The 25,613-nt window shown below is 45.7% G+C and overlaps 10 protein-coding genes across 10 annotated transcripts; 3 read left to right on the top strand and 7 right to left on the bottom strand.

Annotated features, from left to right (window-relative positions):
• Positions 1 to 89: 89 nt before the first annotated feature.
• Positions 90 to 569, bottom strand: N7478_002020 (MGMT family protein; the record flags this gene model as incomplete). The annotated part of the gene is made up of 1 exon (XM_056918234.1): positions 90 to 569. One exon carries the CDS (start codon positions 567 to 569, stop codon positions 90 to 92), a length of 480 nt encoding a protein of 159 aa, XP_056783845.1.
• Positions 570 to 1,612: 1,043 nt separating this feature from the next.
• On the bottom strand, positions 1,613 to 3,553 carry N7478_002019 (uncharacterized protein; the record flags this gene model as incomplete). Its single annotated transcript, XM_056918233.1, has 5 exons — positions 1,613 to 1,948; positions 2,023 to 2,349; positions 2,402 to 2,876; positions 2,930 to 3,083; positions 3,157 to 3,553. The coding sequence occupies 5 exons, from the start codon at positions 3,551 to 3,553 to the stop codon at positions 1,613 to 1,615; spliced, it is 1,689 nt and encodes a 562-aa protein (XP_056783844.1).
• Positions 3,554 to 6,529: 2,976 nt separating this feature from the next.
• On the bottom strand, positions 6,530 to 7,318 carry N7478_002018 (uncharacterized protein; the record flags this gene model as incomplete). The annotated part of the gene is made up of 4 exons (XM_056918232.1): positions 6,530 to 6,732; positions 6,790 to 6,825; positions 6,883 to 6,961; positions 7,022 to 7,318. 4 exons carry the CDS (start codon positions 7,316 to 7,318, stop codon positions 6,530 to 6,532), a joined length of 615 nt encoding a protein of 204 aa, XP_056783843.1.
• A 2,210-nt stretch (positions 7,319 to 9,528) lies between these two features.
• On the top strand, positions 9,529 to 11,327 carry N7478_002017 (dihydrolipoyl dehydrogenase; the record flags this gene model as incomplete). Its single annotated transcript, XM_056918231.1, has 4 exons — positions 9,529 to 9,670; positions 9,762 to 9,841; positions 9,943 to 10,425; positions 10,488 to 11,327. The coding sequence occupies 4 exons, from the start codon at positions 9,529 to 9,531 to the stop codon at positions 11,325 to 11,327; spliced, it is 1,545 nt and encodes a 514-aa protein (XP_056783842.1).
• Positions 11,328 to 11,928: 601 nt separating this feature from the next.
• Positions 11,929 to 13,915, bottom strand: N7478_002016 (putative MFS transporter; the record flags this gene model as incomplete). Its single annotated transcript, XM_056918230.1, has 7 exons — positions 11,929 to 12,174; positions 12,238 to 12,496; positions 12,568 to 13,025; positions 13,080 to 13,235; positions 13,295 to 13,657; positions 13,708 to 13,796; positions 13,855 to 13,915. 7 exons carry the CDS (start codon positions 13,913 to 13,915, stop codon positions 11,929 to 11,931), a joined length of 1,632 nt encoding a protein of 543 aa, XP_056783841.1.
• A 558-nt stretch (positions 13,916 to 14,473) lies between these two features.
• N7478_002015 (NAD(P)/FAD-dependent oxidoreductase) lies at positions 14,474 to 15,864 on the top strand (the record flags this gene model as incomplete). The annotated part of the gene is made up of 2 exons (XM_056918229.1): positions 14,474 to 14,663; positions 14,735 to 15,864. The coding sequence occupies 2 exons, from the start codon at positions 14,474 to 14,476 to the stop codon at positions 15,862 to 15,864; spliced, it is 1,320 nt and encodes a 439-aa protein (XP_056783840.1).
• Positions 15,865 to 15,957: 93 nt separating this feature from the next.
• On the bottom strand, positions 15,958 to 17,437 carry N7478_002014 (acetamidase/formamidase family protein; the record flags this gene model as incomplete). Its single annotated transcript, XM_056918228.1, has 5 exons — positions 15,958 to 16,536; positions 16,599 to 16,875; positions 16,927 to 17,215; positions 17,286 to 17,304; positions 17,363 to 17,437. The coding sequence occupies 5 exons, from the start codon at positions 17,435 to 17,437 to the stop codon at positions 15,958 to 15,960; spliced, it is 1,239 nt and encodes a 412-aa protein (XP_056783839.1).
• Positions 17,438 to 18,896: 1,459 nt separating this feature from the next.
• Positions 18,897 to 20,506, top strand: N7478_002013 (glycosyltransferase family 31 protein; the record flags this gene model as incomplete). Its single annotated transcript, XM_056918227.1, has 2 exons — positions 18,897 to 18,978; positions 19,155 to 20,506. 2 exons carry the CDS (start codon positions 18,897 to 18,899, stop codon positions 20,504 to 20,506), a joined length of 1,434 nt encoding a protein of 477 aa, XP_056783838.1.
• Positions 20,507 to 21,002: 496 nt separating this feature from the next.
• On the bottom strand, positions 21,003 to 22,202 carry N7478_002012 (uncharacterized protein; the record flags this gene model as incomplete). The annotated part of the gene is made up of 2 exons (XM_056918226.1): positions 21,003 to 21,863; positions 21,957 to 22,202. The coding sequence occupies 2 exons, from the start codon at positions 22,200 to 22,202 to the stop codon at positions 21,003 to 21,005; spliced, it is 1,107 nt and encodes a 368-aa protein (XP_056783837.1).
• Positions 22,203 to 22,779: 577 nt separating this feature from the next.
• Positions 22,780 to 24,472, bottom strand: N7478_002011 (permease of the major facilitator superfamily; the record flags this gene model as incomplete). The annotated part of the gene is made up of 3 exons (XM_056918225.1): positions 22,780 to 23,870; positions 23,921 to 24,207; positions 24,279 to 24,472. 3 exons carry the CDS (start codon positions 24,470 to 24,472, stop codon positions 22,780 to 22,782), a joined length of 1,572 nt encoding a protein of 523 aa, XP_056783836.1.
• Between the last annotated feature and the right edge of the window lie 1,141 nt (positions 24,473 to 25,613).

Genomic DNA, 25,613 nt, shown 5'->3' with positions numbered 1-25,613 from the left:
CATCAAGCACAACACCAACAATCTCCTCCTCTTGGACACCCAGAAAACACCATTGAATCCGCAAACCACAATTTCCAAGTTAAACATAATCACCTCTTCACTTTCACCCCCAACTCCTGAAACTCCATAAAACAATCCCCCCTAGCTCGCCCCTCCTCAAAAACCACCCCCTCATCTCTAAGCCGCACCCTCTTCTCATCCCGAAAAGTCCCATCAACCTTCCACTCCCCTTTATACCCACCTAAAAACCCATCCGCAGCAAGAACCCGATGACACGGCACCTCCGGCGCAAAGGGATTAGTGCGCATGGCGTTTCCGACTGCTCGAGCGCTGGAATTGAGATACTTTGCCATGGCGGAGTAGGTTGTCCAGCGGCCTGGTGGGACGGAAAGGAGGGTTCGGTAGACGCGGCGGCGGTAGGGGGTTAGGGTTGGGTGGGTTGATATGCGGTGGAGGTATTTTTGTTGAATTTGAGATTCTTTTTGTTTTATCTTTGAGGGTGTTTTGGGTTCTGGTGGTGTTGGTTTTGAGGGTGAGGTTGATTCTTTTTGTGGTGAAAGGGTGTTCATTTTGTTTGTGGTTTTTGATTTGTGGTTGATCCCTGGACTAGCTAGGCTAGCTAAATGTTGAGGTAGGTTCTTGGTGTTTTAGGTATTCTGGTTGAGTTGTTAAAGTGGTGCACATATGTTTTACGCGTTTTTTCGCGTCGGTGCGGTGCGGGAACTTACTGGCAATTATGGTTGGAAATTCGAGTGAAGTGGTGAGTTCAGTGTGAAGAATGGAGAGTATATTGGATTATTTGACGCGAATTCTTGGGTTTTATAATAGCTTGTAGATGAAGGAGTCACCAGCACGTTTGGAGCCTGGAACGTTGTTCTCGAAATGACCAATCAGAGTCCTCCCCCCCACACTCCAAGTGCTCAAGTGCGAGGGGCTGCAAACCAGACAAACATCCCTCTCCGCCACAGCCTCTCCATGCAGCTATACTACAGCTAGTCGCAATGGATTTTGGATACAGGTTTTCCAGCCTAAATATTTCCTATATAGCCAATCAAAATCACATAATATAGAGACTTTAACCTTAGAGTCTTATTGGAAATTAGTTTAGTATTAGTATCCATACTATACTAACACGGATAAACAGTTAAGCTGAGAAATCGTGGTTTCCCCGAAGATTCGCCGACGTGGTCTAGTGGTAAGACGTCTACTCCATATGGCCCTGGTTGTCCTTGGTCTTGAACTTTGGTCAAATCCAAGGTAATGCCAGGTATGAAATTTTAGAAAACGAGGATTCGATTCCCTCTGTTGGTGTTCGTTTCTTTTTCTTTTTTTTGCCTACCAAAAAGTCATGAGATAGATATAGTAATTCAAGGACAAACACAAGTACAAAATCAACTTGAATGCAGCTCCATGTGCACGCGCGGGTTAATTCAACAGGATTAAGAATCCAGATTAAGTTTCACTGGTTCATAAATGTATAGCGTATTTCATTGATTGTCATTTAATCAGGATTCTAGCATGATCATTCATGATGGTCTTAAGTTCACGATCCCCTGTCTATATAACCATTTTAGGTCTATCTAGTAAAGAGCTGCAGATTATCCAAATCAAATCAAGGGTTATCTACATGTTCAACACCACTAGCGTTCTCATCAGTCTTAGCTGCAGCCATTAATACCTTGCCCGTCTCCGGATCTAGAATACTCCCCTTGCGACTGACAGCCTGCACCATACCGGGATTTTCAGCCTTCAGCCGAGCAAAGTTCTTCTCCGCATCCCAGGCCCAAGGCGTACTAGCCGCGAACAAAAGATCCATATCTTCCAATGTACGTTGGTTACTCTCGGGGTAGAGAGCCCAGACCATCGGGATCGTGATAACGTTGCTGGCAGCGAAGATGTACAGTGTTTTTTCACCGATAGCATTAAACATAACGGGGCATAACAGCGTCTATACAGCCTATCATTAATACTGTTTCCCCCAAAGTAGAAAGGAGAGGGATAGAAAAATAGGGATACACTTACCAGCCATCCATTGCCGATACTCCATCCAACTACTCCCCAGGCATTTCCACGAGCGCGAACTGCAAGTGGGAAGATTTCAGCAGGATACAGCCATGGAACAGTTAACCAGGTTGCGCCAAATGTCGAGGTGAAGATGAAAATCATTGAAGCCGCAGCTGCACCGTATGAAGATGCTTGTCCCGTATTACCAGCTGCCTTAGCATTGATAGCCAGTCGAGAGAAACCACCTGCCAAAAACATGGCGATACCCTGTACTATCGAGCCCCAGTATAATGTCCATCGACGTCCGATGCGATCCAACGTAAAGACACAAACAAGCGTAGCGAACTAGGCAGTCGTCAGTCAGTCAATATATTTAAGTTCAGACAAAGTCACATACCATGTAGAAAACATTATTCAACCCACTAATCCACTGACTTTTCGTCGAATCGAAACCGGCGATACTGAAAATAGTAGGTGCATAAACTGTGACTCCCGCAATACCAACCCACTCCTGCATGATTTGTAACCAGATAACAAGCTGTACACGACGACCGATATGTAGATCTCCAGATTTCCATCCAAAAAGCATAGAAAGGTACGAATTTCCATGAACAACTGTCTTCTCCATCTCGGCGATACTTTGGATATCGAGGAACTCTGCTTCAGCGCGGACTCGGTCTTCCGGGCTACTTCCACGTAAACGTTGTAAAATGTATCGGGCTTCTTGCTCTCGACCGACTTTTACGAGCCATCTTGGTGATTCGGGGAAGAACCAGACCGCTCCGAAAAGGACTAGGAGGAAGATAATCTGGAATGCGATGGGGAATCTCCAGCGGAAGGCGGATTTTCCGGCATCGATGAATGAGAGACCACTGGAGTTATTAGATGAATGATCTGTTTGTTGGATTGGTAGAAGGGAACATACAATTCAAGCCAATAGGCTAGCACGACACCGAAAATATTCAGAGTGAATTCGATAGCGATAAACTGGCCTCGAGACGTATGTTCTGCTGTCTCTGTTGCCCAGACAGGAACAATAGCGTTCAGGATTCCGGTACCGATTCCGTTGATAAAACGCGCTACATGTAGAAATCAAATCAGTATTCTTGTCCTCTATTGACTTCTTTATTCATTCACAGTGCCAATACGAACCGCATATCATCCAGTCGTGATTCTGAGCTGAGCACTGCAGACTCGCTCCCACGATTGCCCAAATAGCACCAGCCGCAATAGTCTTGATTCTTCCGACACGATCTCCAAGCCATCCACCGAATAGACCACCAAATAGCGTGCCCAGGTAATAAACAGCGACAATACCACCTTGTAAGAGCGAGTTTGTCACGACAGGAGTGGCTTCGCCGTTTTCCATCTTCGTGTATCCGAATTTCATAAGCTTGATATAGTCTTCTGCATTGTTGACTCCGGACATCATTCCTTGGTCGTATCCGAAGAATAGAATTGATAGCGCTGCGACGCAATTAATTGCGACGAGGAGCTTTCGCTTCTCTAGCTTGTGGACGATATTCCATGATGGAATACGGTCACTCATATTGACGTGTTCCAAAAGGTGGCTGCGAAGGATGGTGGGGAAGTATGCACAAGCAGTTCACTCAGGTAAATGTCAGCCCGCGGGGTAAGAAACTTGTCTCCAAGTCGCGCGACATATCAGCGGGGCAAGCCGTCTTTTAAAAGCAAGCCAAGACCATGTACTATCATAGGCACGGAAAGGAAAGTTCTCCACGAGGATCGGCCGCGATTGGACCTACAGCAGAAAGTCATGTGGGAAGTCGATCTAGTTATGGTTACATCCCGGCGGGACGTGGTGGTTTTTCGACTTTGGGGACTGGGGATCTCCACAATCTGGAGAGAAAAAACCGGGTCTGGACAATGGATCCGGAGACGGAATAAGCTCTTTGGCTTTTAGCCGTGAATGAACTCGGCAATCCGAAGAAACATCTGGTACTTTTCATTGGTTGTACCTGATTGAATCCGGGTATGGCGTTCTTGTTGATCCTCATCCGGTTAAATTGGTCAGGTTCAAGACCACCTGAGATGATGGTTTGGTTTGATCTGGGCTGGATGTGCCTCCACGTCGTCATTATAGGAGTCCAGTGGGCCTAAGTTTGGAGTTTGTTGGCCGAAAGAGGGGATTGAATGTGTCCATCAGCGGGAGAAAGGCGATTCGCATGGTGTTTGCACAATTGATGACATCTTGTGTGGCCAATGAAGAGCTTGGCTGATCCCCGCCATTCGGAGATTGGGCGACCCTACTGTATGACACTGCTTTCACGTACTCGGCAAGCCGCAAGTTACTTTGGATAATGCGGATGACAGAAAATTGGGAAATAAATGGAAGATGCTATTTTTAATTATTTTGTTTAGTAAATCTTCATGCAGTGTTTTGCTTGCCTGTGAGGCTCTCGGGTTAGACTTGGATGGAATTTGGCTGGATCGGAGTTATGCCGAGTGCAAGCTATAGGAGAAATAAGAAAAATAAGGGAAACAATCCATTCTGTAAGGCTTGATCGATCTAGATCTATTTAGTATACAATCTGAACGACTGGCTACCAGGTATATTATATTAATTTAATTATATTGTTATGCGTTTGGCTACCTAACATCCCACCATATGTTACTGCTAGGTACTATAGGACCCGGAGAGATGAGAGATGGGAGATGGGAGATGAGAGATGGGAGATGAGAGATGAGAGATGGGAGATGAGAGATGAGAGATGAGAGATGAGAGATGAGAGATGAGAGATGAGAGATGAGAGATGAGAGATGAGAGATGAGAGATGAGAGATGAGAGATGAGAGATGAGAGATGAGAGATGAGAGATGAGAGATGAGAGATGAGAGATGAGAGATGAGAGATGAGAGATGAGAGATAGCAGATAGCTCTTATGGGGTTCCTTTACTCTGTCCACCTAAATCACTCGCACACGTCCATGGACGGATTTTAATTCACTAGCCCATCCTATGAATAAAGATATATTTGCCTCCCCCCAACCTGAACACCAGGGTAGCCTCTTTGTCAAGATTTGTCTTAATACTTATTAATCATACGAAGAGATTTTATAGCTATATCTATAGATATACACCATCTTACTAGTATATATATATACTATGTACAGATATATATAATTACGGCACAGCACTTGTATAGTACATTATTTTAATCACGACCAAAGACGTACGATAAATGATATCGCTAGGCAAAAGCCCTACGATACGATAATAATAACGATAATGATATCGTGTTGCGATATCGTCATCCAAACGATATCGCGCCCATCCCTGATGTAGTATAACTACATGTATGTAGCATAGCTCTCTCTCTTCTTTCCTTTTCCTTAACGTTGTTATTTGTTGTTCTTTGTACCTTCTCCATTCTGGTAGATCGTAGGCACCTCATCATACCTACAGCTACTACCCCACTGAGACCACAAACCGGCCAAAACCAAACCCCTACAGAACAGGAAATGTTCGATCTTGAACTCCAAAGGATCAATAATGACCGTTTCAATCTTCCATATGCTATGGATCTCATCAACTCCTCCCCCAACCGACGATACATGGCCTTCTGTTGTAGTGGAAGTTGCATACTCTGAATCATCGCGAAGACTCCATCTTGACTCTAGCTGGTGGCTTGCTAACTCCTAGGGTGAGGTGAAAGTTGTAATTCTGATTTTTGTTGACTAAGAACGAGCGAAGCTTACTTTCAAGAGTATCATTAATTCGCAACTGATCATAACTCTGCGCAATGGCCAGCCCCAATTTCAGCCAGTTACACACCAAAAAATTGAGGTTTCACGTCCTCCCAGCGGCTTAATAATGCCAGTTAGTTGTGTGCCGGCCGAACCTCTACATGTATCTTGCGAAAGAAGTACTCCGCCGTGCGCCCGTTCCGCCAGAAACTGACGTTAATATCCCGGTACAATCACTGATCAAAGTCGCAACAGAGGTATGGAACATCTAGCATGTGTAGCTGATTTTCTTAAACACTTATGTATCTTTATCTTATGTTCTTTGTCTGAATGATGTTATTTCTTCTATTCCTTCCGCGATACTACTTTGCTTCTTCGCTTGCTTTCCTCTGCTCTGGCCCGTTTTTCTATTTCATAACTGGTCACGCTCCTACCTCTTATCCTGGTCTTAATTCTGATTCTGGTAACGATCTGCGTGCCTTAGTCTATATCCAAATTTAGTCCTATCAATTCCAATTCTCCTTATCTTTAACTGCGAGCTTCATCTATCCCATGTAAGACCTAAGGCTGCCTTGCACATGAATATTTACTTGGCTATGACTAGTACCTTTGAAATCCGAATCTATGCTCCAAATATCACTGAGGGTAATGCAACCGATCACTACTACGACGCCTTTTCAATACTCAAGTTACAAATCAGAGGAATTCTAAAGTATCATCTGTAGCATTATGTGACAAAATGAATCTAGAATATCATATATATCTATTATATGCGACATGCGACATGCGATGTGAATCTTTTCGGGATTTAAAGATTGATTACTTTCCATGAACGAATAACCGTGTACTGAGAGGCTCGGATGTCTTTTCCTTAGGAGGCCCAGTCGGCTTGCCGAATACCAACTGTGCCTTGAGGCTCCATTCCTTTGGGACATTCCACTTCTCTGAGACACCGGCATCAATCAGTGGACTGTAGTGCTGGAGACTACATCCGAGTCCCTCGGCCTCTAGGAGTGTCCAAGCTATTTGAAGGGTTAGTTTTTATGAATATATTGATATTGTTGAGGGCAATAACTTACCGGCATATTGATGCATTCCGCTAGAATGGTTAGACCCTGCATTCATGTTAGTTCTGAAAGTCAAAAGACTCTTGATCTTGGTTGTGTACATACAGTCAGGGAGTTGGTTCTCGAGCATTGGCCACTTCTCTTTGAGGGACTGCAGAGGCGCAGGATCTTCATAGAACAACACCTAATGAAACTGTTAGGATGATATCCTTGAATATGTTCAATTAACCAAGGGCTTGCTTACTGTGCCATATGCGGCTCGGAACATAGCAGTACGAGGCGCGTAAAGCTTCTCAAATAGTTCAGTAGGGAATGTAGCTTTGGCGATGTCGTGAGCCATGTCCCATAATTTCTCGTGGTCTTCTTTCAGTAGCACAACTATCCGAGCAGTTTGACTGTTAAAGGCACTAGGTGTGTTGATTGCGACTTCGGAAAGAAGCTCTTCGATTCTGGCATCGGAGATTGTGGATTCATTGGTCAGGGCGTAGATGGAGCGGCGGCCCTTGAATCCTTCGATCAGAGAAGAGGCAAGATTGGGCATTTTGATGGTGTTGAAGAAAGACTGGAACTTCTTTGTATGTTATAAATGAGAATGTTTTATTTAAACAATTCAAGGGAATTTGTTGCGTATTTATACTCATAGATCTGGTCAGTATAGCCTCACGGTCGGGAGTAGCGTGCTCCGTCTCCGTCTGACACGGCAGACCCAGGGGCCATTTCTAAGCTTTCTTGTCTCGATTCATCTATATATAAGAATTTCCCGAGACTCGGAGATAATTATCTTACTCGATATTGTATCCATAGCAGAATTGAAGCTTTTTAAAAACTGAAATTGTATCTGTCAGGTCTGGATAGTTAGATCCATATGAAGCGGCATTCTCCGGATGAAGCCATTGTCTAAAGCAGTCTAAAATCCAATGCCTTCGGAGTTTGAGGTCGTTCGAATTTGCACGTTAATCAGGAGTCGCTGTCTTCGCTTACTTAAAAATAATGATTGATTGAGTCAGAAAAGGCTCTCAGACCAGGCTCTCAGGAACAGCCCCCACTCCCAGCAACCATCGGTGAAACGGTCCCGCTGTCGGGAATCGGTGTGCAAAATCACCGACTAGAGCTGAAAATTGGGGATTTGAGCGTGAGAATCACATTCTAAAAAGTTTCCAAGAGGATAAAAAAAAAAAATAATAGTGTTCAAAAGGCTGAAGGCATTCAGAGACTACATGTGGGTGGGGTGGGTGGGTCTAATGCCTTAGGACGATCATCATGATGTATGTAAATAATGTTTGCCCACATGTGCAGTGTTAATAGTTGTAGTAGCGGGGTTGGTGAGTGAAGCTTCGAGGGTCATCAGCCAGACGTTTGTGCCATTCCAATACCTGCTACATTTAAAGACCACCAATGCAGCTGCAAGCCTCAGTGGGCATTTCAGTAATTGATATGAATGCATAAAGAAAACCCCATTCCACCAAAATAGGCTGTATTTACTGTTCAGCTTATCCAGCCAATTACACCGCCGCCACTCAGAGGTCACAATATCATGGATTCTATGTCGTAGTTTGAGTCTATTTCGTATCCTCACCTTTCGGCTCAAGATGGTGGAGATATTCCACGGTAGGAGGCGAGATCGAGGCTTACCTGAGAAGATACCGACAAGGTTATATGTGCTGAAAGATTCACTCGGGAGTAGAGTGGTATCTTCCTCGGCCTGAGAACTCACTAGTATTACAACCCGCATTACAAACCATCCACTCATTCAACCGTTCCGAGTCCAGGGTTTGCCTCAAGCGCCCTTTCCAAAGAGTTCCATTACGTGCAGCTTGAACTTGAAACGCAATCCCAACTCCGACTCGGAGTAGATAGATGTCCTGGATGGATTTGTAATAATGTTGCCACCTGGGAACTGAACCTTGGAAGCTCAGTTAATTTGTTGGGTACATTGAAATGTTCTGCTTGCCCAGTCTATAGTATATGGTATCAGTGACCACCCGTCGGCGACATGACCCCATGCCGATGGCCAAGGGATACATACAGGTATCGGCGCCCTCCGAGATTTGGAGATATATCTAGATGATCCAATTCTTCATATACCATATAAAGGCTTTGAGCAACCAGAAAGGCGGGGAGATTTTCAAGGTGGATAGAGCCGCCGAGTATAGCCGGTGCCGGCAAACATGACCCAATCCTCAACAAACCCGCGGATATTCGAGATCTTCTGGGTCCCGGGGCTGTATCTCAACGCTAAAAACAAGCGCTAGGGATCAAGTAGGTCTCCCCGGGGTAGAATGGATCTTGCCGGATAGGTGGAGCGGGAAAGGTCTTCGCCTTCTCAGGTTCCCGTCACACCAGGTGGCTTATTCCGTAGTTTCAGTATAAATATGGGGGGATCCATCGGAGAACTTTTGTGGTCGTTCTTTGGTCTTTTTTCCAATAGCCCTCACTGCAATTAAACAAAAATATCCCACTTGACTACAAGAAAAATACAACTCCTCCATATAATTTTTCGCCTGCAGCCTCAACAAGCCTCAACAGACCGGCATCGTCATCCCGGTAAAGTGGCACAGACATTACCGAGTCGACCCGATCCGCTTACATAACCCTGCCAATCTCAAAATACCGCAAAAGCTGTTCTTCTTTCCCGTACCTTGAATATCCACTCGTGCTTTGCGCAATCCCACCCTTTCTTTCTCCCTCCTCGCCGTTCTTGTTGGAGGTTCAACCGGATCCTGTAATCCTTCTTTAATTTCGTTTATTATTATGTTTCGCGCCGCCCTCCCCCGAGCTGCGCCGCGGGCCAGCCTCCGCGCCTGCGGCCCTAAGGCTGTTTCCTCTACATTCATCTCCCCCCAATGCTTTGGATTGGCAGCTCAAAACGCGGCTACGCCTCTGATTCCGGTGAGTTCTTGCTGTCCAGCCTCTCACAACCTACCCAGTCTGCGTTTTGGTCTTTCCCGGACTTGATTGCTGATTTCCGGTTCACCGGATAATAGGAGACCACGATCTGGTTATCATCGGTGGTGGTGTCGCTGGTTACGTCGCTGCTATCAAGGCTGGACAACAGGGTTTGAAGGTATATATTGGCCTTTCTTATCATTCACGCTTCCATTGAGACGTTGAGAGTGAAGCGTGGCCCATAAATCATAACATAAACTAATTTGGTCATCTTGGTAGACTGCTTGTATCGAGAAGCGCGGTACCCTCGGTGGTACTTGCTTGAACGTCGGCTGTATCCCCTCAAAATCTCTCCTTAACAACTCCCATCTATACCACCAGATTCTCCACGACACCAAGAAGCGCGGTATCGAAGTTGGCGATGTCAAGCTCAACCTTGCTCAGATGCTCAAGGCCAAGCAGACCTCCGTTGATGGTCTTACCAAGGGTGTTGAGTTCCTTCTGAAGAAGAACGGTGTTGACTATATCAAGGGTGCTGGCTCCTTTGTTGATGCCAACACCATCAAGGTTGACCTGCTCGACGGTGGTGAGCAGACCGTCCGCGGCAAGAACATTCTGATTGCCACTGGTTCTGAGTCCACTCCTTTCCCCGGACTAAACATCGACGAGAAGCGCGTCATCACCAGCACCGGTGCTCTTGAGCTGCAGGAGGTCCCCAAGAAGATGGTTGTCATCGGTGGTGGTATCATCGGTCTTGAGATGGTATGAAAACTCTCCATTCAAATTTTAGTCGAAGTCTAGTCCTAACAATTTCTCTCTCTTAGGCCTCCGTTTGGTCCCGTCTTGGTGCCGAGGTCACCGTTGTCGAGTTCCTTGGCCAGATCGGTGGTCCCGGTATGGATGCTGAGATCGCCAAGCAGGCCCAGAAGATCCTGGCTAAGCAGGGAATTAAATTCAAGACCAACACCAAGGTCGTCAAGGGTGATGACAGCGGTGCTACCGTCAGCCTGAACGTTGAGGCCGCTAAGGGTGGCAAGGAGGAGACCCTTGACGCCGATGTTGTCCTGGTTGCCATTGGTCGCCGCCCATACACCGACGGTCTTAACATCGAGAACGTTGGTATCGACAAGGACGACCGTGGCCGTCTCGTCATTGACCAGGAGTTCCGCACCAAGGTTCCTCACATCCGTGTTGTTGGTGATGTCACCTTCGGCCCTATGCTGGCCCACAAGGCCGAGGAGGAGGCTGTCGCCGCGATTGAGTACATCAAGACCGGCCACGGACACGTCAACTACGCTGCTATCCCCTCTGTTATGTATACCCACCCCGAGGTCGCCTGGGTCGGCCAGAACGAGGCTGAGGTCAAGGCCTCCGGCGTTAAGTACAACGTCGGTTCTTTCCCATTCAGCGCCAACTCCCGCGCCAAGACCAACCTTGACACCGAGGGTGTTGTTAAGTTCATTGCTGATGCCGAGACTGACCGCATTCTCGGTGTCCACATCATCGGCCCTGGCGCCGGTGAGATGATCGCTGAGGCCACCCTTGCCATTGAGTACGGTGCCTCCAGTGAAGATGTTGCCCGTACATGTCACGCCCACCCTACCCTCTCTGAGGCCTTCAAGGAGGCCGCCATGGCCACCTACTCCAAGCCCATCCACTTCTAAGCGTAATCTCGCTTTGTGGTTGTGTTCCTGATATCCTCTGTTCCCATGTATTACTTTATTTTGGACTGTTAGACTAGCCATCTGGCCCCGCTATCAATCTACATGTAGCATTTCATGTAATCATTTTCTTTTAGGTTCGCTCTGTCTACAAATAAAACAGTCCTTTTGAACCAAAAATTGGCCGAGCTTTTGTTTGATTCATCATATGGTAACATCCGTCCAAATTTTGCATTTTTCACGCCAAGTGCCATTCTGTTGAGCGCTTTGACATGATTATGATGCTGTACAATGACCCCAAAAGTGGCAGGTTTTTGCTCATTTTCTCTCTCCTTGGTATACCGTCTACGTCATAGTCGTTTTGGCGTCGACAGTGGTCATGTCAAATTGACATGGAGCTAAAGTAGAGAACTATATCGTTTGACATCTGGTCAAGGTCCGTCCCAGTGATGTTCTTGCTGGCCTCTTGGGTCTTACATGAAATCCGGTACGAGAGGTCCGTTGCAAAAAGCCCCAGGAAAGAATTTCAATGTGACATTATTTGCTATCCGATATGAATCTCAGTCTTTGATTTCAATATTTGAGCCCTCATGCAGCCTTAATTTCAGTGAGCATTTGCACCAGCCTCTGCCAAGAACTTCTCGTATCGCGCCTTGCAATTTCGACGCCAGGTCTTACCCCAAATAATCATCGGAATACCCATGAGCACAGCAATACTAACAAGAATACCAAAGAATGTAAATGTCCAACCGTAGTTCGTTGCATCGATAAATGGTTGTACGGAATAAGAGATGGCAAAATTGATCAATGAGGAACAAATGGCTAGTACAACGACTAATTCGCCAGAGATCTAAGTGTCAAACATCAACTTGTTAGAATCAAAAAGTAACATTAGGCTGAATCTGCAACTTACCCCATCGAAACATTCCATTGCATACGCAGTCGCCATACTAGTAAGTGACACCTGTTGAGCAATCATACAGCACAACGCCACTGCAATCGCCATCCAGTGATCGCCATTCGTAGCAGCCCAGCCATAAGTGAAATATCCAATTCCACCAAAGATGAATGGGAAGATATATGTCCAAAGTCGCATTTCGGGCTCCTTGTACCCTTTATTTCGTCTTGCAAGAACAAGGACTACCCAGTCGGATAATGAGCCGATTCCCATACTACATCCAAGTTAGCTAATGTAGAACTAGGCATGGAGGACTGATGATCGGTGCAAAAAGAAGATACGTACCCAATTATGTTTCCAACAAGGGCAGCGAGGAAGATTAAGCCAGCGGATCCGGCACTCCAATTGTAAGGAGCTTCTGTCATGATTTCGGAGATGGTGTTGAATGTCACTATACCTGCTGTGCATCCAAATGCGAATTGAATGCCAGCAAGGACAATGTTAGGAAAGGCAAAGAGGTAAAATGGTCGGCGGAAGTATTGGAGCCATGTTGTATGGTCGTCTTCGTAGTAATGAACCAAGGCTATCTTTTGTCTATATGTTCGAGGAGGGATTTCCTCGCCCATAGTAGTACTTCCAGTTTCGGACACCTCATTCTCGAGCGAGTTGTCTGTCTTGGCTTCAACGTCGCTTTTCGTGGGCTTTACGGTATCTGCAGATTCAATGATAGGTATTCCGTTAAATCGGTACCGTGGGAACATCGTGTCGTCGAATGTGAAGATGAAAAGAAGTATTAAGATGCCCTGGCGATGTTAGTGTATTGCAGTAAGGTGTCTGGGAACATCATGAATTCATACACAAGCAATGGCTACTATTGGGGCACACCAACGCCAACCAATTCCATCCGAAATGTATCCACCTAATATCAATCCTAGAATAGATCCAAGTTGCTGGAAGAAGATATAGAACGCGACCATACGACCTCGTTCGTGGGCGAAGAAGACATCGAAAATCTAGACAAGAACAATTAATGAGTACAGTCATAAAAATAGGATTTTCTCAGGACACTGACCGTAAGTTGAATCAATGCTTGGTAGGCAGCAGTTCCCATTCCCTGAAGAGCCGATGAAATAAAATATTGAGCAACACCATGGTATAGTCCTCCCCATATGCTACCCGCACAAAGGACCAACAAACTCAAAATAAAGACAATCTTGCGACCAAATTTCATTGCCGAGGGGATCCATATTATGTTGAAAAATCCCAAAAGCAGATAGTTCAGTGCAGATCCACCGTTCATATTGTTGATACTAACTCCGGTGTCTTCGGAGATCAAAGTCCAACTTGCGCCTGTGTTATTCTCGCCGAATGAAAAGATACATGCATACGCTGATATAAGACACAGTGACCAGAACTTCTTTGCTCGTGACCAGTTCTATGTCTGGTTAGTTAGCTGGAGAGGTGAAGGTCCGTTTGGTAACTTACCAGTGGGTCAGCTAAGGAATGGGATGGCTGGGGTAGGAGGATGATATCTTGCTTCCCAGCGTGAGCTGCATCTCGCAGTGTATGGGATGCTGCAAACGGTATCAATTAAGGGCCTTCTTGATAGTAGAATGGCTGTATTGATCTTACCATCAACCAAGTAAACGGTCCCAGGGACGTCGGTAAGGAAATCATCATTAGAACGAGTCATTTTGTCGATTCTCGCTTCAATTCCATTGCTCCAGAACAAGGGACAAGTGCCTTATGTATACTCGATCATTCATTATCTCGTACCCGAGCTTTGACTCGTGATCGGCTGAACAAGTAGGATCGATTGGTCGGAACAAGCCGACTCAGATACGACTATCATTCTGACTCTGGTATAGCTTCGGCAACAGTGAGGGGTAAAATGAGATGGAAGTTCCAAGCGACAGCACTGACAGCAAAACAAACGATTCATCTAGATAGGACTGTAGCCGAAGTTAGCCAAGACTGCGGGACTGGCAAGACAAGCGTGTTGGGTGGTGCGGAGAAGCTTGGTTACCCCGGGTTTTTGGGGGCGGGAAGGTCCACGCGATGGATCTCTTGATAAGCGTCGGGCTAGTCGGATAGCCGTCGGAATGATTTATCCCGTTAGTCTCTTCAGTGGGAAGTTGACTTGATAACTTGACGGGAGTATTCATTTTACCCCTGCGGATCCCATCATTCTTTTTCATATTTTCCACTTATCATTCTTTCATTCTTGGGTTCCGAGCCTAAGGATATCAGCATGTCACCATCACTTGACCATTGCTCTTCAATTCTTATCATTGGCGCTGGTACTTGGGGATGTTCAACTGCTCTCCATTTAGCTCGCCGTGGATACAAGAATGTCAAGGTGCTGGACCCTTACTCAGTACCTTCGCCCATTGCGGCCGGTAATGATGTAAACAAAATTATGGAGCACAAGGAATTGAGGAGTAAGTCTCATGTTGCATTATATTTTACCGAATTGCATTCTAGAAAGAATAAAAGCTGACAATGAATACAGATAAGAATCCTGACCCGATCAGTGTCGCCTTTGCGACTTGCACCCGAGCAGCATTACAGGGCTGGCAGACGGATCTAGTTTTCCAGCCATATTTTCATGAGACCGGCTTCATCGTCTCAGGCCATACCCCTGCTCTGATTCAGCATATCAAAGAGGACGAAATTGATTCTTCTAATGCTCAGTACACTCTACTTGAGACTGCCGACGACTTTCGTCGTACCATGCCACCGGGTGTCCTCACAGGAGAGTTTCCAGGCTGGAAAGGGTGGTTTAGCAAGGAAGGAGCTGGCTGGATTCATGCACGCAAAGCAATGGTTTCTGCCTATACAGAGGCTAAGAGACTGGGTGTCAATTTTATCACAGGAACACCTGGCAAAGTTGTGACTTTGAGTTATGAGAATGGCGATGTTATTGGTGCACAGACGGAGGATGGCATATCCCATAAGGCAGATCATACAATTCTTGCCGCCGGGGCTGGAAGTGATCGTCTGCTAGATTTCAAGAAGCAATTACGTCCAACTGCTTGGACATTGTCCCATATCAAGATGACGCCAGAGGAGGCGGACAATTACAGAAACCTTCCGGTCCTGTTCAACATCGCGAAAGGATTTTTTATGGAGCCAGATGAGGACAAACATGAACTAAAGATTTGCGATGAGCATCCTGGGTATTGCAATTTTGTTCAAGAACCCACGTATTTTGGAGGGGAAGTACGAAGTGTGCCGTTTGCTAAGCACCAAATTCCCCTTGAGGCTGAGGCTCGAGCGAGAGACTTCTTAAGAGATACAATGCCGCATCTTGCTGATCGACCTTTTGCCTTCGCGCGCATTTGTTGGGATGCAGACACTATGGATCGTGCCTTCTTGATTGATCGCCATCCTGATCATCCTTCTCTGCTCGTTGCTGTGGGAGGATCTGGTAATGGAGCAATGCAGATGCCTACTATTGGTGGATTTATTTCGGATGCGTTGGAAGGAAAACTACAAAAGGAACTGAAAGACGTAGTAAGGTGGAGACCTGAGATAGCAGTTGATCGGGATTGGCATTCTACGCAGAATCGGTTTGGAGGGCCAAACGAAATTATGGACTTTCAAAATGTGAAAGATGATGGGTGGACTCAGATAGAATAAGGTAAATAAAGGCGACGCACAGAATGTCTCGGTTGAATGAATATTTATTCGAGAATCAGTTTGACAAGGCAGGCCCTATATCAATTCCGCAATTCACTGACTCGTAAATGCACACGTGCCCATATCCCTCTGAACGATATCCGCCTCGGGCCTTACATCAAAGTCAAAGATATCCATGGGTACCCCGAGAGTGGTGCATGCGTTAGGTATATCAACAATGCCAGCAATATGCCCCTGCACCGGCGCGCAACTGAGGAGTAAATAAATCTGATAATCGCTATACCCGTATCGGCGCAGATATTCAATCACACGCAGACAAGTCTGCCTATAAGCCACCGTAGCATCCATGAAATGTTGCTTACCGTTCTCATCAACAGAGAATCCTTCGAATGTAAGATAGCGCCCGGGGCCAAATTGGGGCTCGACTGGACCAGCTTGGAAAATGGGTGATTTCATAGCAAGCTTTGCCATGCCATCTTTCATGACGCTGAATTTCAAGGTAATCTCACCCGCCATTTCTATGGCGCCACAGAATGAAATTTCACCATCTCCTTGGGAGAAGTGAAGATCGCCAACTGAAAATTTCGCTCCGGGGACGTGAACGGGGAGATAGACTTTGGATCCCCGAGAGAGATTCTTGATATCGCAGTTGCCTCCATGTTCAGGGCGACCCTATAAAAGTCGTTAGATTAGCTATGCACCACGTTTAGATGACAATGATCAAGCTTATGTACCGGGATAGTTCGAGCTCCTTCCTTAGCTACTCTTTCTTTGATATCTTCGGCAGAGCTACCGGCATGGGCATTCGTGGGGTTTGGTGGCTGCGCAACAATCTGATCTTCAACTGTATTTGCGGAAATCAGTTCGCCTTCTCGTCGGTTCCATTCGGCCAGGACCTCCGCTGAAGGAGCACATCCTAAAATACCAGGATGGATCAATCCGGCAAATCTGACGTGCGGAATGTGGCGGGAGGAGCAGAAGATCCCTTCAAAGTCCCAGATTGCCTTTGCTCTGTATTAATTCTGTTAATATCTATACTATTTTTCGGGCGTGAAAACATACGCCTTTGGGTAGTGCTTATCTAAGAAGCCACCGCCATTTTCTTTCGCAAAAATGCCAGAGAATCCCCATGGTTGATCCTGGAAAGGCTGGACATCTTGGATCTCAACCACTAAGACATCGCCTGGCTCGGCAGTTTCAATGTCGAATGGGCCGGAAAGATAGTGAATCTCGGTTAGATCAACGTTCTGAATGTCGTCGGCGGAGTCATTGTTCTTGATTTGCCCGCCTGTCCAATCGAGACATTCGATCTTCACGACTTCATTGTTGGCAATTTTGCCACAGGCCGGAACTGTTATGAAGTGAGACCATCATCAGATAACTGGGTATTCCATTGTCGGAGATGCTTGGCTTCAACGTACTGTCTGGATGCCATCGGTTCTAATCAATGTGAGTCAATAAACTGCAAGCAGCTGTATTTAAACAGGAGAATTCATACATGTAAGCCGGGCTGTTCACGGGCATGTTTGTCCAAGTCGACTTTCAAAGCTGTTCGGATTCCTTTGATACCCATACTGATAAGTGCTGAGTAGAGCTAGTCGCTAGTTGTCACGTATTTTCTGAGAATCCTGTCAATGGTCTTGTTCAAGCTAGATGCAAGTCTTCAACATATAATTTCCAGGAAAACGAGTTATCGATTGAGGGAAAGTGAACGAGGAGGAGATAAGCGCATGGGCTCACTTCTCCGCAGAGGGGTAAAGCCCCCCATAGTACTAGCTTTATCACTTCAAGATAAACCTTGATCCCTCGGCCGTTTACCCCAATTCCGGGCAATTAACACTTTTAATTGGCCGTTTGATGTAGATAGGGACACTTTTCCTGATAATGGATACTACCTTCTCACTTTGTATTACGTAGCTCGAAGTACTAAAGTACCGGTCGGTCAAAGCTTTCTATCCCATATTTCAACAAGTATAGTCGGGACAATGTGTTGAATAGTGTGGGATTGGCTTGTTTCCTCCTGACCGCGATGCCATGGTTGCTTCCACGTATTACGAAGCGATTAAGTTCAAGTTGAAAATCATCTCCATTTTCCTTTCATTTTTCTTTCATGAGAGTATAACTATGAGTCTATGACATGAAACTCGAGGTAGCTCGGGAACTGTGGGGACTCGAAGCGCGGGGACTTCAACTCGAAGTTCAGCCTTGCAAGGTTGAGAATGTTCGAGCTGAAAATTAATTTATACTATTTTCCAAATTTATAGCCCATTATACATACGATGTACACTCCTAGGCGATTAGAACACCGAAGATGAAGGAGGTAACTCCGATGCTCGTGGTGCAGCGCCCGTGCTTATAATAGTAAAAGTTGGGTAGTCTTTGAGCCTCATAATTTGAACTCCAAAAGCAGTTTCCTTCCATTATCAGGAGCATGAGTTAACGATTCACATGGATCACTACAAGGGCCCAAACATAAGCATCACGGTTGTCGGCTATTTACGCTGTATTTAGCCGATTATATTGGTTAGCAGGTTAGTCGGCAGCAGATCCCAGCCTACAGAATAGTGCAAACCCCATTCGTTTTGAAGGCCTGCCTGGCTTGACCTAAGACTCGCCATTGACCCTGAAAGGCAGGATGATGTGGCCCTCAATGCGATCTTCAATGATCTAGCCTGTAAGAGTGGCGAATGACGCGGTGCGATGTCTTGGCGTGCGGGTCGGCCAAGTCCCTTCGTGGATGCGTGACGCAGCCAACATCTGGATTTTAGAGACTTCGAGCTGGGTTTCTATAATTATCAAGGCTTGGCCTTCTTCATCATGTATACAATAGTCTTGGGGGATATTCTAAAATATCCACTCAGCTTATGTATATGGTGTTGTGAGATTTCCCCCGGATCTTGCTGGAAAAGTTCAAGGGAGAACTCGACCTAGTTTTTCTCCGAGGATGTTGCTGCTAGCGAGGGTCCAGACATGCAAACAATAGGGAAATAATTGCGGAATTTTGCGTGACTAACTTCTTTATAAATCGAACGATGTGGGTCGTGGTCCGTCGCAGTGATTATTTTGGGCCCTCGGTTGGCCCCTCAGAAATCGGGTCCTCCACATCTTCGCCGCGTAAGCTCCTGCGCAAATCGTTTCAATTTGCAACTAACAAAAACCTCATGATAGTACATGAAAATGGGTTCGACTTTTACTTTTACCTTCCCATGCATCATCCGAGTCATGCGCAATGACCCGATTATACCCACAATATAGGTCACTTATCGGTGCTCTGGTGCTGCTTTCGCTAGCATGCATCTTCCTATATCAAAGAACAGAGCAGGCCTCTATTGAAATTGTGAACTACCCCAAAGAGTCTAATTGTGATGTTGATCTTGGACTTTTAAGATCTCTGGAATACAACGGGACTATAGATTATGCGCGATGGAATATCGAAGTCATGCAGTCGAAGGAATTTACGGAATTCTCCGAACGAATGGACATCCAACCACCCACATTTAATCCTATTCGACTGGATACAAAAGAAGACGTCGAGAGGTTAGACCAGGCTCTATGTTCTCCGCCGATCACCATCCAAGCACCCCCACTTAAACCACCTGTCGATGCCTCCCACATAATTTTCGGTGTCGCAACCACGATCGAACGATTAGACAGCTCTTTAGATGCCTTTTCTCGCTGGGCAAGCGGTACGAAAGCCCGGATTGTCTCGATCGTTGAACCCGATGAGTTTCAAAATGCAACCGAGGTCCTACAACATGCGGAACAACTGGATATTCGTCTTCATATCATTGAGAGCGAGGAGGAGTTTTTGGATCGATATTACATGCTCACGAGGACTTTGTTGGAATTGCATGACGATACCACGCAATGGGCTGTGATCATCGATGACGATACATTCTTTCCCTCTATGGAGGGACTCGTCAATGACCTCACTTCATACGATCATACAAAACCATATTACATCGGAGCACCTACTGAAAGCCTACAGCAAATGGCCTCGTTCACATTTATGGCGTACGGTGGTGCAGGCGTCTTTCTATCTATCCCTCTCCTGAAAGAGATTGATGTCCACTACGATGATTGCTATGATAACAAAGACACTGGTGATAAACGTGTTGCCTGGTGTGTTTATACATACACAACCACCAAGCTTACATGGGACCGACGCCTTTTCCAACTTGATCTCACAAATGATGGGTCGGGCTTTTACGAGTCCGGACGCCCCCTTCCATTGTCGGTGCATCACTGGAAATCTCCCGATTGGTACCCAGTCGACATAGTCAACATGAGCAAAATTTCCGATATCTGCGGCGACGAATGTCAACTTCGACGATGGAAGCTAACCGACGAATGGTTTCTCATCAACGGATTCTCTTTGGTCAAATATTCATCTCCGATGTCGCCGGAAGATCTGGCTAGTATAGAACAAACGTGGGAATATTACCGGTGGACAGAAGATGATCAGTACGGGTTTAGCATTGGGCCTTTAAGACCGCGGGACAACAAAAAATTGACGTATCAACTTATTGGAGCTGTTTCGGAGAAAAATCGAGTCCGGCAAATATACGCCCGTGAGCCGGATTGGGGGAACGATTTGGAAAATCCGCAGGTGCTGGAGATAGTTTGGACGCTGACTAGTTAGTGGTGTCATTTTGTGCATATAGACCAACCATTAATGAATTATGAAGAAAGATTTGACTTGAAATTCAGCAAGGATTATCTAACCTAATTGGTAGTGCGTTTCATGTAGATTGTAGAAGAAACTTTGTAACCACCGAAGTACTGTGGCGTGGAAGTAAGCTTTATGGATGATTATGTATTGTTCTATTGGAATAGATCTGACGACATCATGTTTGAAACGGCGTTGACGTGGACAGTGAGAGATTTAATATCGATATTGCTTGCATCGCTAAATTGAGCAACTATGTCTAACGTCGGGTTTGTCACAAAAAATAGTTCACTTCATCTAGTAGATACTATTTTGCGGGGAAACATTCAAAAAGAATTCGGGTCTTAGCGGGAATGAAAGAACCGCAGACTATTTATCCGATAGTCTGTGCAGAATGAGTCCCAATTTGTCGTACCCATCTCACCCGCTTGAATTCTTCTCCGGGAATCTGCACATCTCCAGTCTCAGCCTAAAGTCCGCTCGAAGATGAACACATGGTCAATTTTGTTTCGAAAAAGTCTTCGAAAAGACCTTCAGGTCCAGAGGTGCATTCTCCGGTATCGATCCTTCCTGACAGGAAATCTTTTACAGCAGTATTCTCGGCGTGATACAGCAGTAAGTATTTACAAATAGACGGACATTCAACTCTCGCTCTAAGCTCAATCCACCATATACAACGACCTGCTTTGCAATACCACATATATAGCAGTATAAGTGCAACGGGATCCTTTCCCTGGAGCAATTCTCTGAAAGGACCATGAATACTGCTGGCAAAAAGCTGAACCTGGCCCGCTGTAACCCCACAATCTGGAAGACATATAAGTCGTGATATCGCGTGAGCAGCAGAAAAATATCCATTATTTTCCGGCGTAGATGAGCCGTTGAGGAGGCACATATTAGCCAAGGCCTCTGGTATTCCATCCACACCCATCGTCGGCAACGGTGAAAACATGTCTGTAAAGCTTGCCGCCATCACGTGAAAAATACTATCCGGTCGTAGCGGATCTATCGTATTCCACAACGACATCTTACCATTTATCATATCAAGCCATGCTAGATCAGAGTATCCGGAGGGCTTTAAAGGCCAGGATTCATCTGACGTGCATGTATCAAGGGATGAGAATGCCAAAATTGCTAAAGAGGCTGCTGTGCCCCATATTGGATCTTTATCTTTAGCTTCTATTGGCTTTGATAATCGTCTGTTGAATAGAGCTATGCTTTGGGACCCGTGATAGCATTCTTCTAGACTGCGACGAGAGCCAGGGTCGCTATTGAGATGACGATCGTATGCAAATGCCACGGCCAGGGAGGCGTGCATGAGTAATGGGCACTGAAGGTTTCGAGTCAGATGTGGCATGACACAGTCGATAATTATGTCTTTTTGCTACGTGGGCGTGGGCAGTAGATGTGGTGGAGTACTTACGGTGAAAGCTATTTCCAACAGTTTACGATTAACGCTCATCATAGAAGGGTCATTCTGCGTGATCAGACTTAGTCCAAGATATCGTGTGATAAAATTTTGACACTTTGCATCCAATTGGAATGATGTCGATTCGTCAGCTGTCCAGACAGCGCTGGTGATAGGGGAACGAAGCAATGTTTTCTCTGGGATCACTAATGGCTTCCCTGTGTCTGCAACAATGGGCTGTAAATCGGATGCATTGGACATGAAGTTGCATAGGACTCCAAATGAGATACATCTCTTGCAATGTGGCCTGCCTTCGTCGCACTAAGAGGTCAAGAGAATTCGATCAGTCAGATACGATCCAGGACAGCTAGGAGCACCCACCTTGAGCTTTCTGAGTTTGCAATTGCGGCAGCCAAATCTTGTTCTCCGCCGCGTTTTACAATCTCTAGTGTCCCTTGGGTAAGATGAACTCATAGCAGGGCTTGAAGTGGATTAATTCATGAGATGTGGCTCATCCAACAATTGCCAAGCACCTTATGTGCCGCCGCCCCTCAGGGAAATTTACCGAGCACTGATTGGTTGCCTGAAAAAGTTGTGGGTAATCGAAAGGTTTCTACCCAATCACACACATTCCCAGCACTTGAGTCATGGCACCTGGGATGTCATTCAAGGTAGGTCGGTGAGGTTAGTAGGTATCAGTAGCGGATAGAAAGGTGGAACTTTCAAATCAATAGAAGTATTGGATTGTATGATCGAAAGAAGTAGTACATTTCATAGTAGCATAGGCTTTATTTAACTTTCATAGTAGCATAGGCTTTATTTAACCAGTTCCTTGCCATCAAAGCATATATCGGAAGCCTTTCTGCAGTCGCCGAGCTGCAGCAATATCAATTCCTTCATACTCAGCCGTAATTTGAAGCCTCCTTAATTCTTTTTCAGTGAGCTGCACCTCTCCAGTCTCATTCTCAAGTCGCTCTTGGCGCTTGTTAAGCGCACGAAGATGGAAATACATAAAAATAGCAGACAGCCCTGCGAGAACTTGCAATGCAATGCAAATTCCAAGTGCAACTGGATAATGGCGCCCTTGAGAGTCATAGTATGTGTACGGTGTCCAAATAGTCGCTGAATTTCCAATGGAATTAAAGAACGCGTACGCGGCGGCTCTTTTTGCTGGCGGTCGAGGCATAGAGGTTGCCAACCAAGAAAAGATAGAGCTATTCTGAGCGAATATGAAGTTCATCAAGAACAGAGAGAAATATCGAGGACCAAAGGAGTCCGTTGTCATGAATATAATGAATCCGATGATTGTAATTGGGATGGGATAGAAGAAGAACCAAAAACGTATACCAAGTCTATCTGATAGCCAACTGTGAAAGAGACTATAAAAGACCATAAAGACATATGGTGGCGCGACCAACAATAGGGAGATGGTGTTGTTGTACCCTAGGGTTTCTGCTAGTGTTGGGAAGAAATATTGAAAACCACCACCTCCGGCGATGCACATGTATGCAAAGGCGAAGACGTAGGTCTTAGTATCGGTCAAGGCCAATTTTAATCCCTTCAGTTGGCTCAAACCAGCATTGGTCTGGTCATCAACATCTGCCTCGGCTGCCTCGATTGCAAGTCTTCGGACAGCAACAGCCCGCATTTCAGGCGAAAGTATTCGCCACGTATCGGGGAAGTCTGGTAGGATGAAGCATATGATAATGCCTATGAAGACAGTTATTGCACCTTCAATTATATAGAGCCATTGCCATGCTGCCATTCCTCGTGCACCAGCAAGACCACTTAAAATTCCAGCAGCGATCAAGTTACCAAATGCGCCGCTTATCAAGGAGCCTGAGTAGAAGAGACTCATTCGAAAGGCTAGTTCGCCTCGGGTATACCATTTCGAGAGATAAAATAGAACTCCGGCAAAGAAAGGTGCCTCTAAGCAGAAGGTTAATATCTAAAGCGATATTGAGAGGCAAATACCTTACCAACAAGTCCCAAAATGAATCGACAAGCAACAATACTGCCATAGCCTTTGACCTGGCTGGTGCAGGCTGAGACAAGCCCCCATGCGACCACAAAGAATCCGAGGTAAATTGATGGTCGGCCCATGTAATTCAGAAGCAGATTCGACGGGACTTGCATGAGGATGTAGGCAACGAATAAAATAGAAAGACCGGTCTGGTATTGTTGGCCGTTTAAATTAAGATCGGTCTCAAGCCCTTGGAGCTTTGCAGCGGCATAATTATTTCTAGGAATGGTGAGGTGATTAGTACTAGTACTTAGCAACTTGTGATTCCGTGAGATTGTTGAAACCTCCGATGAGAAAACTCTCGAGTATCTTACCAATCAATGTAGTTCATCAAATAAACTAGAATAACGAGTGGCATAATCAAAAAGTCTATGCGACGGCGAAGCTTTTTCTCAATCACCTTCTCCTCTGTACTCAGCTCAGCGAGGTGAACCGTCTCTTCATGCGTCATTTCCGCCTTCTCCCCCATCAGCTCCATGTCTGAGATAGTATTTCCAGCGCGCTCCATGGTGAGTACAGAATTTTTCACTCAAATGCGAGGTCAGTATTCTGCACATTCACCCCACGAGGGCACTGGTTGAGCTTATATTAGTTTGCAATGCATACCCCCCCCCCCCCCCCCATACCACACTAAAATGAGCTGGAATAGAGTTTCTGGGCATAGCTATTCATGGGCAGAGTACAGAATCTGGGAATTCTGGGGAAACGCCGGGGTCGTGGAGAAGGACGAGCCGTCAAGCCAATACTATGAAGCACATGCTCTATGAGGCTGCATCCTGCCAAGTGGACATATTGCTTCATTCGTGGATAATTCGTGAAGAAAGCTCGTCATCTTGCATCCTGAGGCTTGATTTTCTGATGTTGTAGCCACTAAGATGAGCATGTTATGCAGATCATCGCTGTGTCACCACATAATGGGCGGGTAATCTTCGAGGGAAGGTTTGGGCCCGGATTGTTTTCCATATCCGAGCGATGTCCGGTTGCTTCTCCGGTGGAAAACAGGAGGTTGAGATTGGGCTGCGTGTAGACAAAATTCCCGTTTTGAAATGGATATCTTCCGATAGATATCATGGTACGTCACGAGAGAGACTGATTGATAGAGTTATTTCCTCGGTCTTGCTCCCCGTGCTTTTATCAGAGCACTTTAACATTTTTGATACAACCTGCTTTGTATTCCCACTTTTTATCACTGAGTGCCAATGGTCTGGCTATCTAATATGCCCCAATTGACTTCGTCGACAAATAAATGGAAGCCATAACGGCTTATGAGGGAAACAGTCGCCTGAAAAGAGATGAAATTTCAAACATGGTTTTACAATATTTGTCTAGACTTGTCAAGCCCTAGATAATGATCTAGGATTCAAGTGAAGATAGGCTTCTTCGCCACCTAGGATAGGATCCTATCGTGACAGCAGATCGGTGATGAAGAATCAAGAATGAATTGCCCAAAGGCTCGCACCCAGCAGCCATTACACAATATCTCAGTGAGGTTCGGGAAGAATAATCTCTTTAGATGGAGGATTGTAACCTTATTTTAGATTTCCCTGGTCTGACTATCTCAACTCTTCACCGCATAATATCACAAGTATCCAATCATTTGTTGATGGATGAGGGTAATAACTTGCTGCTTTTAGATGTCTTCTTTGCAA

Source organism: Penicillium angulare (assembly GCF_028827245.1).
Source record: "Penicillium angulare strain IBT 27051 chromosome Unknown utg000002l_segment0_segment0, whole genome shotgun sequence".
NCBI lineage: Eukaryota > Fungi > Ascomycota > Eurotiomycetes > Eurotiales > Aspergillaceae > Penicillium > Penicillium angulare.
The sequence above is the reverse complement of the archived record's forward strand: the minus strand, read 5'-3'. Positions and strand labels throughout refer to the sequence as shown.